Genomic DNA, 13,510 nt, shown 5'->3' with positions numbered 1-13,510 from the left:
AGCCACATTCATGGACACTGACACTCGGCAGACTTCTTGCACCATCATCTCTATCCAACAATCAGAATCAAAATCCCCACTGGGGTTCCATCATGCTTTGAGCCATGCATTTCCTAGCTCACATCAGGAGCTGGGCTCAGCTGAAGAATCCAAGCAACAAGAACGAGTCCAAGAAGTACAAGAACATGCATAGGAGGATGAAGACTGCAAAAAAGGATGTGGAGAAGAAGCCAAAGGATTGCCAGCATACCTCAACTAGTAGCTTTGAAGCAGGCACATTGACTGCCAGTCCTGAAGTTACCCAGACTCTGAGATACAATAAGAAACGAAGTATCCTTGGGCTCAGGCTCCCTTCATCTATGAGGATGAAGTTGCCTGTAGCACGAGATGGGTCGACAGCTTCTTCTATGATGTTGCAGGCCCTTTCTCCAGTGGTGGTCATGGAGAGGCCAAGCTTGGCAATGTCAATGGCATCTTCACTTTGTCCAGATGAAGCGGGTTTGGAAATGATCAGGGATCTGAGGGACAGGGAAAGGGGTATCCAGAAGGGTATCAAGGAGGAGCAGAAGAGAAGAGATAGTAGGGAGAGCAGGAGGAGTTCAGAAGGGAGGAAGAAAACTGCATTGAGTGACATCTTCTCAGAGATTGGTGTGAGTGGAGAGGGCAAAGAAGTGAGGCATATAGGGGAAGGTTCACCAGCTGTTAGTGGCAGGGAGTGTCCAGTTGTGACAGCAGAAACTGCTACATGTGATGGACATGAGGATCCCGATGCAGTTAAGATGCTGGTGGCTATACCTGTTCATTGAGCTCGTCCAAAGACTTGCATCTGAACAGCTCCTGGGCAAAGTCAGACCTCAGGGGATCTATGAAGATTCCAAGAACAGTATGTCCATTTTTCTTGTATTTTCTTTGACTATTGCGAATATTGTTATTTCATAGGTGCTTTATCAATACATTGGATCTGGAGGCTACACTCGGTGGGACACCTGATCCTTTGCTTATTGCTCGGAGGAACACAAGGGAGCCAGAGGTGAGTCCTACAAAGATGAGGGCAAAGATGCTGCACCTGGAAAACCCTTCAGTCACTTCATTACATCTGTATGCCCAAGCTACTGTGTGAGCATCTTCTCCCCCAGATGTTCTATCTGGGATGAACTGTGAGAAGTGTGCCTGCTGTCTGAAATCTATGCCCCTGCATCCTCTGATCAATTCTTGGTAAGAACTATCTGCCTCAATACCAACAGAATTCTGCCCAGGGACTATATGGATGACTAAACCTCTGTAATTCATCCAATTGATAAAATAAAAAGACATATGAAGGCTGTCTATCTGGATTCACAGATAAGATGGCTGGAGGGAAGACTAAGACAGTGAGCTTCCAGGATCTCAAGCAACTGTCTAGGGATGACATTGTCATTGGTATGAACGAGTTCTGGATACTGGGGATGGCATCATTGACTGGAGAGAATGTCTGAGATTACTGTGATACTAGGGGTCAAAACTCCCCCTTATCTTCTCCTTTCTCACTTCCACTCTTTCCCACCTCCTCAAATCTTTCTGTGACTATCGAGACCATGTCCCCTTCTAGTGACTACACCTCTGGTGATGACAGAGATTTCAGCAATTCCAGTTATAACTCCATCCCCCATCCTAAATGCCATTTACCCCAGAAGAGGGCAGCTTTTTGCACAAATTGGTGGACCCCACCTCCACCCTCATTGACTACCCCTCTTATTCCTGCCATCCATCTACCAAGGCCAATTCCCAGTGAGTGGACTAAGCTGGAGCTAGAAAATCGCAGTCCCAAATTTCCCAACCTCTACATTCATGGGGCCAGTCAGACATTGTTCTGCAGTTTGGAGGAGGCAGCAGCAAAAGGTTCATTCTGCAGTTTCTTCAATAGACTAACCAGCTAAAGTTCATGTCAGGCATGCCTGCTCTGTGGCCTAGTCTCAATGATTTCCTTGTTTTATGGGACAAATATAGAAGTGAAGAGGATGGGGATAGCAAAGATGTAGTAAAATCTTGGAGCCATTCAAAGTATGTTGCAATTTTTGATCATCATTCAAATAACTGAGTCTGTTTTCAGAAAAGAATTCACAGCCCCAGTGTTGGAACACTTTGAGACACTGCACAATGATATCTATGGCAAGGATGCGCTCATGTCTGACTCAAAAGCTGTTTTAGTTGATGGTCAACTACAAGGAGGTATTGCTATCAAGCAAACATTTCGTTCCTAGTTTCATGTTCAAAATGCTCAGTGGGCATATCATCTCAATATGAGCTTTCAGGAGGCATGGGGGCTCGAGGCACCTCACCAGTCAAACAAAGCAGATGGTATCAAGGAGAAGGACTACGAGAATGTGCTATGTCAACAGGTGAATGAGGTATGATTCTTTGGTTTTTTTTGTGATTTATCTCATCCAAATGTCCCACAGCTTGCTATCTGTACTTCTAATGAGGGATTGCATAAAGGGGCACCAGAAGCACCTAGAATTATGAAGAAATGGGTGGATCTCATCAATTTCCCTAGAACTGGCAGTTTCAATCATTATGATGGCTTTGGTAGTTCCATTGATAATTGTTGGCCAGCATCCCAGATGAATATGGCGTCTGCCTGCAGGGGTCAGTTTTTCTTCATCAATTGTACAGGTTAAATGTCTAACACAGTTTCAGGTGAAGTCAACTGTAATTTTGAGGAGACTGTTGAAAAGGCATCTTTGATGGGTAAAGGTACAGTCATATCCGCCAATCAAATAAAGCTAGCAGACAACTTAATCTTTATGCAGCTGAAAATTCATCTAAACAGCCTTGATTAGGTCTCAAAAAAGACATAGGAAAATATAGAGAAAACCATGGTGACAGTGGTGATCATACTGCTGTTCCTACAGCAATGACCACTTTCACATGTCCTCATCCTAATGTACCAGAGGAGTGCTTCTGTTTGACAGAATTTGGTATTGTTTGGGTTCTCGAAGAATTTTCTACACTATACTTTTCTGGATTGCATATGCATGGCAGAGGACTGGCTCAGTATGGGCCTCTTCATACTGACGATTCAATCTATACTCGCTGTAAGGCTTGGGAACGTTGGTGTGAACTGAAATATATTCCCTAGCAAATTCTTTTGAATGGAAGGAGGGTCTTCAACAATTCGGACAGATTTGGACTAGATATGATATGAGGACAAGGAACTAGGTGATATAGGTTGATAGATGAGGATGATAGGTGATAGATGAGGATGTAGATGGTAGATGATAGGTGAGGATAATGAGAGAGAGATAAGGATGATGAGTGACAAGGAGGATAAAGGATGACTGTGGATGATGATTAAGAAGTAAAAGGTATACTAACTCCTTGGTTCAGAGCCCTAGGTGGTGCTAGGCTGCTACTGAGTTGGTGGAGTGAAAGAAAGTATATTGGGTCCCACTGATGTTTGGGGGGGGAGAGGAATCTCCCCCTTTCTGCTAATCTACAACTGTATATATACTAGTAGAGAACAATAGACTACTAATTTAGGGTACAATGGAGAACAATAAAACAATGAAAAGGGTTGTAGAACAATGGAAACAATAGGATCTATAATACAATAGAGAACAAAAGAACAATGAGGTCCATGACACAAACAATGAAAGGAGGACAATAAGAACAATAGAACAATAGAAAATACAAGGATTACCAAAAGGGAAGAACAATAAAGACAATAGAATGATGAAACAATAGAACAATGAGTCTCTGCTGATGATCATTTGTTCTATCATCAATCTCTGATGCTGAGAGATTTCTGATTTACAGATCTGAAGGGATAATTCCATCTTCCATCTTTGAGACTATCCTTTCCTGATAGTACAGTTGTGTGAGAAAGCTGGTTTGGTGCACAGCCTGAACTGGATGTGCACATCGTGTCACCATCATCTTGTACCCTCCTCAAGTCATTCTGAATGGAGAGTCTGTGCTTGTGTTTGCTGCCTTGCTGTACCCTCCAGATCCCTGTCATGCCTGTCAAACACAAAATAAGAGGAAGTGCTGGGCAGCTAAGGACACTGAGAATAGTGATATGGATGAGGATATGGATGATGAAGATGATCGCCCTGCCAAAACCTCCCAAAAGCAATCAATTGATCTCTTGAAGACAACTCTTTTGAAATTACCTATGGAGTGGCACCACCGTGGGTATGTAATCTCTTCAATATTATAAACTATGTAGTCCCAAGAACTGACCTTCCTCTGAATCAGTACACATCAATTATCCCTGGGACAAAACTATACCGAACAAGCCACATATCTCAGTGATGGTGGAAGCTTTCTTGCTCCGAAAGATCACTTCAATCATGGCATTCAATCTCTCATGCAGTGGATCAACGGTATAATTCAGCAATTTCCTCCTCAATATTTCACATGATATGACAAAGACAAGCTTCTCAGTGCATTTTTGATGGAGCTAGAAGGCATACATGTCACTGCAGAACCCTGGGATCTAGGTCCAGGATGGATTGGAGATGACATTAAGATTGGGTCCCAGTCTGATGTCTGCATTGAGTCAATGACACCTGAGCAGATTGTACAATGATGGAATACGAATGATAGCACCAATTCAGCTCTGTATGGTAATGCCAACATTGAAAAGGTCGAGGCAGAGTTCTACACCCTGGCTGAGGAGATAGGATGAACAATTCCTCTCAATATCAGTGCCCTCAGTAAGACAGTATGGCCCCTAGGAGGAAGACCACACATTGCTGATCCTCAAAGTAAACAAAGTAAGTTGGAATAGAAATTTCTTTGGCATTGTATTGATTATTTTTGAATGCCAATAGATTATGTTTCCCAGACCCAGAACAGTAATGGGAACAAGGATCCATTGCTGAAAACAAGAAGTGGGTGGTTTCTTAAGTGGCTATCCTACATACTAATCAACTGTTAGAGCATAAACCACATGACCAACTCAATCCTCATCCATCTAAACAGCAAAATGTAGAAGAAGAATGAGCTACATCTACCAATGATCATAAGCTTATATCCTAAGCTACTAGCACAAGCTTATAGTATATTAGCAATGCATGTTTTTGACCGAGAAGACTTGGAATTGATACTTGCAAAGGTTGAAGCTCCCACCAGTGCCCAGCTCAATTCCTACTTTGACATCAAATATTCCAATGCCAGCTTCATTGAAGATTTGCTTTATGCTGGGGAGTCGAAAGAGTCATCATTTTTGCTCCTTCACAGGCTCTTATCTTGTTGAGCTGGCAGCAACCATCAACATGTTCTTGCTTATCGAGCAAAAATTGTTTATTGACAGCAAGAACAACTATCTAAAATGGTGCTGTGGGGCTGTGTGGATAAACTGTTGAACAATGCTTGGGAATCTCACAATGACTTCTTCAATCCTCTGTGCAAACTTTTTCACCATGTCTCCTCCCTTCTTACAACAAACTGAGGCCAAAGCATATGCACAACAGATTACCTCCATGACTGGCCTCAGGAATGTATAGCTAATTTCTGGCCCTGAATTCCCTGCATTGACCCAACTAGTCAGGCTATTATCGATGTCTGTCATGATCTTATGTCACAATGGCTAGGTTTGGGCCAAGATGCATCATACAAGAGTGCACAAGTCATGCAGTTCTTCATTGATCAGCTTGGTGCTGAGGCCACTTTAATTGATCTTCGGAAGTTTGATATATCAACCTCCTTGAGAATGGAGGATCTGCAGTCAAAACTCAAGAATGTAGCTGTATATAATGAAGATAGCACTGAGAGGTCGTTGCTATGACAGATTGCCAGTGTTTCTGGTGCACCCAACCAAGCTAATCTGACTGCAATCCTGGTAAGCAGTCTTCTATTTTCTCAAGCTAAGATCACTTATATATTTGATATCTCAGCAAAGAACACCTCGTTGTGATAGACTAGTCGATGGTTCATTACTACCATTCTCCCAAACTCCCAGAATATCAACAATGCCGGGATCTGCAAGTGCTTCCTCTAGCACAAATGGCTCTCTCCAAGGCCCATCATCACCACTAGCTTGTTCTCAACTCCCACCTTCAAATGCTCCTAGTGCTGGAACTCACAGTGATATCAAATGACTTAAACTGATGTTTGAGCTGCTGTATCCCCTTCTTGATGGATCATCAGAGCCTCATTCACCTTTCAATGAGACTCTGGAGCTCACTGCTGCTGCTTGCAACTTTATTGACTATGTCAGTGCCAATACAGATATGTGGAGCATTTTCTGAGATCTTGCCAGTAGCCATCTCTGGTCTCAACAGTCTGGTGGTCACTGGGATTCTGATAACTTGCAAACACCAGCAGGATTTTTTAGCATGCTTGTATGTTGAGGAATCCTCCATTGTACAGTGTATTTGGAAGACCATAATAATCCTGTTTTTTTTTGCTGATGAAGATGCCTGGAATGCAATTTGCTATGGATCGCTGCAGCACTGAGGAGAACAGTATTTCTGCAATAAAAAGGCCTACAGCAAATGGCCCAGTAGCAAGTGAACATCTGCCAACACATCACAGTACTGGAAAGCTGCCTCTAATTCCAACCACAACTCGTTTCTGACTGCAGCAGAACCCACACCTTTCCTTGATCTCTGGAATCACTTCAGAAATAGCAAAGTCCAAGGCTGGGACAAGGAACATCACTGGATCAAGGTCTTTCCAGAGATTGGTCCTTTACAGGCATATCTGATTGCATCAGACTATGCAATTGCAGGGTTGGCAACCATTCCAACACCCGCAGAAATGGCCAAGGTCATTCTAACAATCAATTCCAGTGGTATCAAGGGCCTTTGTCTTCTGAATTTGCCCTGGTCAAATGAAAACGAGATTGCATCATCACTCCAATATGTCTATGAATATCTCTTGCAGGAAATACCAACCATGCAGCAAGAACAAATGAAGTTTAACATATTTGTCATTGAGCATTCCTTGTGTAAGTATTCTTCATTTAAGTGGTTGAATAATGATAAGTTCCATATGATGGAAAATCTCTTAGCCAGGTATGTGATTCAAACTGCATTGAGACCTAGCAATTCTTTACTCAAATCTTTTTTATCATCTTCACAGACATTTTAGAACTGCAATTTAGACATGTTAATAATCATCTATGAATGTGAATAGAAAGAATGCACTATAGCTTAGTTGTTAGTGTTTCATGTGAGGCTAAATCTTGCTCCCATCTGTCTGTTTTGACTTTAATTTGTTGATATTTGTTAACCCTTTTTTTTTTTGCTACATCCACCTTTTCCAGCACTTTGCAAAATGTCTCAAGCATCCAGTAACTCTGCCATTGCTCAAAATATCTCCATGGAGGAACTGGAAAAGGTACAACTTTTAAATTTTGTATTGGAATGGGTTAGTAACTAATACACTCATTGGAACAGAGAGTGAAAATTCTCGAGCTTCAAAACCAGACACTCACTGCCAAAAACAGGACCCTCCAGGCAGGCAAGACTGGTCCTCAGTTGATCTCTGACTCGACCCCCTCTGAATCAGTCAAAAGTGTATCCTCTGTGGATGATGCAGATACTGAGAAGAGTATTCTCTCCAAAGCAGATAAGAGAAAATTGTGGCATTGCGGTGGTGCTCTCATTGTGTTTTGCCATTTGTGGTGGGAGAAATAGCATGTTTTTGGTTATCCAAAAGAAAAAACCTTAGAAGAACTGTCTCAACTTTGTTGGGAACTCGTGGACCTCAACAAGACGAAATGCAATGATCAAAATGCTGTGCAGAATCTCAAGATCAAGAAGGGAAGAGTTGAAGAATGAATCTCTCTCCTGCGCATTGTTGATGCTCTTTACAAGGAGGTCCCCAAAAAATTTCACAACATGCTCAAGTACAATTATAGTGAGGTAAAAAATTTGGTGTGTTTCTTTCCCGGTGTGTCCTTTCTGTTGATATTAATGACTATGGCTTCAGATGAAAGTGGCTGCTTCTTCAATGAGGACAACCCTTACTCTCCATGCAAAACGTTCAGCAGCTTCCATTTTTGCAGATGTCCCAATCCCTCACACTACCTTCATTCCTGGATATGATCAAAGCACCGATGAGCAGTGTTTGAAACTCCTTGGATTTGATGCAGCAAGGAGATGATACGAGCAGAGTCCTATAGCCTTGCATTCAGTTATTCAAGGCAAAATGCCAAACCATACAGTTTTTCAAGCTCCAGCGCTTATCAAGGTATGATGACAATTTCATCTTTAGTACAGCGCTTTTATCAATATTGTATGGCAGATCCTTAGTATAACTTTACATGGTGAAACATCACTTCATTCCAATAAAAAAATGAAGGGTACACATGGGGACCTTTGGGGTTTCACACACATCATGGCTGGAGCTGTTGCAGGATCAGCTATAGTGGTGATCTCTTATGTCTCAAATATCATCCAGCTGCACCATAACTGATGACATACATATTTAGGCTTGATACCTCCTATCACATGACCCATTGTTTCAGCCTGAAGGAGAGAGAATCAGTATTCCATACTGCCACAACTGTGACTTCTACATCTGAATGATTGAGTCAACCCTTGATCTTGATTCAACATAGCAAACTTTCGACCTTTTCAATAAACACCTCTTTTCACCTGGGGCACATCAAGTAGGATTCATCATCACTGATGCTGGAGAAGAATCCAATGATGCTGAAGAAGAAATGCTTTGGGCTTTACAGGAGCCAGAGTTGGACCACCAAACTGAAGTCAACATCTCAATTGATGATGATGATTGGTCAGCAATAGTGATGCTATTGGCGATGTTGATGCTGCTCCCACATGCCAATATTGTGGGCACTACTAATTCATCCTCTTCGGAGCCAGGCTATGTGGAAATATCTGACAATGAATCCCCTGCCATCACTGATACCATCACTGACACCATTGCCATCAGCAAGGTTTTGTAGATGCCAGTCATCTCAGAAGATCTATCCACCCATGTGTCTGTAGCCAAACCAGCCCAAGATCGAGGTTGAGGAGGAGGCAAAAAATCTACTTGTGGAGGTGTTTGAGGGAAAGGATCTCAAGGCAGCGGTACTAAAGGTCATGGAGCAGGAGCTGGAGTGTCTGCCAACAGTAATGTTGTTGAAGCTCCCTGAGGTTCAGGTGGTCAGAAGCTTTGCTCTAGAGGTGGTGATGTACAATCCCCCACCCCCATCATGAATGCAGCAGATAATGATTTAGATGAGATAGTTGAGGAAGATTTTGAATATGGTGCAGCTGGCCCTACTTAGTTTAGCTGTTGTGATGATCTGTTAGCATAGTTCAATATGATGTCATTGGGCTGGTTTTCCTACTTTCTCAAGCCTAAAACAAAAGAAATCATATTTGTGGGTTGACTACATTTGTATAGTGAGGTGGGGATGATAGTATTATATTAACCTGATGAACATAAATATATATAGATCTCATAGTATACTGGTTATATTATCTAGTTGAATTTGTATTTGTAATTTTATTATAGAAGTTGCTGGTTCAATTCTTGGTCTGTGTAAAGTAAAATATTTATTTCATTTCTCCTACTGGCTTATATAATTGCAATGACTTAGCTACTAGTTTGTTTCTGACCCACCTTGGGAGGCTTGGTGGGTCTAGAATTGTATCTGGAATTCTCCAATTCTTTTAAAATCCAGAAATTTTCTAGTTATTAAAATTGATTAAAATTCACCAGTTGTCACCTCTCCAGCCACTATTTAAATCCATAAAAATTGGTTACTGATTGTTATAAATCAAAAAAATTCTCATTCAGTCATTTCCTAGGATAGCTTTAAAATTAATTTAAATTTTTGATGAGTATTCTCTAAATCAATTTAAATCTTAGACCGGTACTATTCCCTACTTGATTTAAATCAGACTTTAATGTCATTGAAATTATAACAGAGTCTGATTTAATTCTTGGACTCTCTAGAGGTAATCAATTTTATGGCATCTCAGCTGATTTTGGGATTTTCAGCTATTTATTCTAAAAAAAATCGAAAAAGTTCTGGATGCAGAATGTCTGACAAGACATGGAAGACTGGCAAGCGTGGCTACCTTGATGATCATCCCCTAGCTGTTCTAATCATGCTTATTCATCTGTTCCATCCACAGTACAATCTGTCCTCGCTCCATCTACTATCCTCATCATCTGTGCCAGCTGCATCAGCCTCTACATGAACCAGTTCCTCACTGGAGAACTACCGACCACACACATCCTTAGCAGAGCATACCTGCTTCTTGCTCCCCATCCTCATTGCTCTGCAAGGCACAAGTTGCTCATACTGTACTCCCCCAATCTTCAGTAGCAAAATATCCTCTGATGCACACAAACTTTGTTCTTGGCAAGCAGCACATATCCATCTCAGTTAACAAAACCTTCATCGCTGCTGTCTCTATCCATGTTCGTGAGGTATGCTCAATCACCGAACCACGTTGGATTAGGATGAAGAACTTGGGAGGATCGCTTTTAGGATTAGTTTACAGTTTTTCAGCTGGAGTCAACATGCATGTCCTTCATGATGTACCATCCAATATGCCTATTATCAGTTTGAATGTCGATCATAATTGATGATGTCATTTTTCTCTCTTGCAGTTAACTACCTATTTCTTGCACACCAAAACAAATGGCTCATATATGAAGTTTTTTTTTTCTTCTTGCTCAAGCCACTGGAAATCATACATCCTCTTGCTTGGAATATCTGTCCTTCCACAACTTGACATTGAAAAGAGACAAGCAGTAGGTTGAAAAATTAGATAGGTTCAGGTTGTGCGCCATGCACCAGCATCGAGAAGCAGAATCACACAAACTTGAGGATGTCACAGCATGAATCCTGTCGAGAGAAAGTAGTAGAACATGTTGAGCATAGTTTAGATTATGATGCAGATATTTCCAGGGTTGGTCACCCTCCTCGTGGGATATAAAAACATAATCCTTTGGCACTAACTGTTAGCATTGGAATGACTAAACTGGTGAAAGAAAGTGGATCTTTTTCTTCTGTGGCAAACTAATGCACCTTGAAGAAATAAAGGTCAGGCTTCCATTTCCACATCCTCGTCTGCCATGGAGGTTATCAGGCTTTTATTATGTGGCCTGATACTTGTCTAATTTCTGACCCTTCCTTCTCAGACAGTTGCTTTCTACTGCATCTTCGCCATGACACAGAAATAGATATAAAAGAAAAGGCCACAAAAATCCTTTATGCTTTTGAAGATATACCATTTGGGTCTCAGGTTCTCGTTCTTTCTTTTTATCCTGTACTCATGGGCGAGGAGAATTCTGCATTTGCTTGTGTTTTTTTGCGTTAATTTTCATTTCAAGTGAGTTCATTTGTGTTTCCATCATTGGATGTATATAGTGTCATTTGTATGCCATTGTCTACAAATGCGAGGGCTATTTAATGTTTTTGAGTCCTTTGAATATATTTTAATTTTCAGATGAGCATAGTATGTCAGAACAATGTTATATATACTTAATAGAGGTAATTCAGCTGTTTAAAGTGCAACATACATAAAATATGTCACATACAGAGTGCCCCAGATACACAATTAATTGACTGCAGGTCTAACCCAAGTCCCATTCTATGAACACAATACATCAACTTCACGATGGTTGTGTCTGAATCATTAATGCACACATTAACTTAATTTACGCATGCATTTTGAACATTCTCGCAAGCATTTAAATATTCACACAAATGCAGAGGCAGCTCACGCATGTCAAGAGACAAAAACGCATGCATTACAAGGTTTGAACGCAAGTGTGACATACTCATCACATTTGCATTTCACTGGAGTTGAACTTGCACAACATGCTTTTCATCCTACTGTAACCTCATATTGAGTTATTTTGTATATCTTTTACTATGAATTACCTTAAAATTGTCTTAAAATCCCAATCAATATTCATAACAATGGTTTAATAGTGCCATCGAAGCATTCCATTACCTATGGGGCTACAGCTCCTGTGACAAGAAGCAGGACAGTATTCTAGTGTCTACAAGTGAGAATCATTGCTCTCTGATTGTCTGCAGCTCCACCTAGCAGGTCGGCAATGATTTTTATGGAATCGGAATCAGCTTCTAGGAGCCAGGTGGCTATTGCATGCCTAATTCTTTTCTGTTCATTTAAGTCATTAGGGAGACATCTTTCAAGTACATCATTGAGACTTATGAGGATACCCATGAAATTTTTGAGGCAAGATCTGTGTAAGAACTCAGGGTTCACAAGTAGGCAGAAACTTGAACTAATGTTCATAGCAATTGGGTTAGCCATGGTCTACTAACTACAAGGCTTTTATACTAACAGAATACATAGAATGTAATAGAATGTATCACTGTATCACTGATAAAGGAGTGCATCCAGGGAATATGGGAAGAATAAACAAGAATATTCATGCAAGCTCTGACATCTAAGAATAGTGATCCAAATTCTAACAAGATCTCAAGTTGGCAGGCTTCTGCCATGGCATAAGGGACTGGGTTATGTCATGCCATGACATGTCTGCAGGTGAAACGCAAGGATGTCATGCACGCAAATGTAAATGCATTTCAATGCAACTGCCTTTTCAGGAAACACATGCATTCAAATGCAAACACAAGGCAATGCATCCATGCATGTGGATAACGCAGAATTCACTGTGCCCTGTACTCATGGTTATGCTGTTGAAAATTAAAATTGTTGGAAAACAGGGTATCAGTTTGTTCCCAGGGTCACATGCATGGTAGCAAGCCAATAGTATTGCACTTGGCTGAGCTCTGCAAACACATGAGGATCTACTCTATAGTACCTACTTTTATACTAAATACTATTTTACTAGAACTTTCCATGCTTTTCTCCTGACTTCTATCTTAGTAAGCAAACTTGGCATGATGCCAGATTGCCAAATCCCAACAAAAATGAAATGGTAATTCAGATGTGAACTTGAGCACAATGGAAGGAATAAAAGTAACCCAACACTATGCTTGTTATTCCTCCAGTGGGATTCCAAGGGGGGGTTGGAAATAAAATCCCAGACAGGGGTAGGAGGGAGGGGGGGGAGGGGTAGTAACCTTAAACACAAAACCTCACCTACCATATATAGGCATTTTGGGGGTCTGATGGGTGCCATTAGCATGAAATAATAGCATCTACATTTAAAATGAAGATATTTAGCTCACACATACATTTGTAGTCTGTTTTTCACCTTGTGAAAAGTTACGGTGTTACTGCTTAAGTCCCTGAGAGATTCATGTGGTCAAAATGATTATGAGAGCATTATAAATCATATCTATTATAGATATATTACTGCCATATATGGTAGGAGGGGGAGGGAGGAGGGAGTCCCCTCAGCCTTAAACATGAAAATGTAGGTCATGTTAGGGATTTTATTTCCAACCCCCCCTTGTGGGATTCGAATCTGGGTCATACTTAATTCACCTTGATTAAGTTACCCACTATGTCTCAAAGGCATATATTGTTCACATTGCTACACCTGAATCTTACCAGACCCAATACAAGGGACAAGCTGTCCCAAAGTTGGGCAGTGTGCCCATTCAGAA

General features: G+C 41.1%; 3 protein-coding genes across 3 annotated transcripts; all 3 read left to right on the top strand.

The window, feature by feature from the left end:
* Positions 1–104: 104 nt before the first annotated feature.
* EV420DRAFT_1484940 (uncharacterized protein) lies at positions 105–3,317 on the top strand (the record flags this gene model as incomplete). The annotated part of the gene is made up of 12 exons (XM_060470136.1): positions 105–650; positions 775–887; positions 940–1,030; positions 1,342–1,370; positions 1,589–1,767; positions 1,929–2,040; positions 2,090–2,186; positions 2,241–2,387; positions 2,439–2,625; positions 2,677–2,733; positions 2,820–3,074; positions 3,262–3,317. 12 exons carry the CDS (start codon positions 105–107, stop codon positions 3,315–3,317), a joined length of 1,869 nt encoding a protein of 622 aa, XP_060324733.1.
* Positions 3,318–5,405: 2,088 nt separating this feature from the next.
* Positions 5,406–7,625, top strand: EV420DRAFT_1649201 (uncharacterized protein; the record flags this gene model as incomplete). Its single annotated transcript, XM_060478273.1, has 6 exons — positions 5,406–5,483; positions 5,534–5,725; positions 5,774–5,824; positions 6,520–6,934; positions 7,253–7,326; positions 7,386–7,625. The coding sequence occupies 6 exons, from the start codon at positions 5,406–5,408 to the stop codon at positions 7,623–7,625; spliced, it is 1,050 nt and encodes a 349-aa protein (XP_060324732.1).
* Positions 7,626–8,441: 816 nt separating this feature from the next.
* On the top strand, positions 8,442–9,158 carry EV420DRAFT_1649200 (uncharacterized protein; the record flags this gene model as incomplete). The annotated part of the gene is made up of 3 exons (XM_060478272.1): positions 8,442–8,498; positions 8,552–8,893; positions 8,946–9,158. 3 exons carry the CDS (start codon positions 8,442–8,444, stop codon positions 9,156–9,158), a joined length of 612 nt encoding a protein of 203 aa, XP_060324731.1.
* Positions 9,159–13,510: the final 4,352 nt, after the last annotated feature.

The sequence above is a fragment of the Desarmillaria tabescens genome, assembly GCF_030435595.1.
Source record: "Desarmillaria tabescens strain CCBAS 213 chromosome Unknown EV420scaffold_58, whole genome shotgun sequence".
NCBI lineage: Eukaryota > Fungi > Basidiomycota > Agaricomycetes > Agaricales > Physalacriaceae > Desarmillaria > Desarmillaria tabescens.
This window is presented reverse-complemented; position numbering and strand designations above follow the sequence as displayed.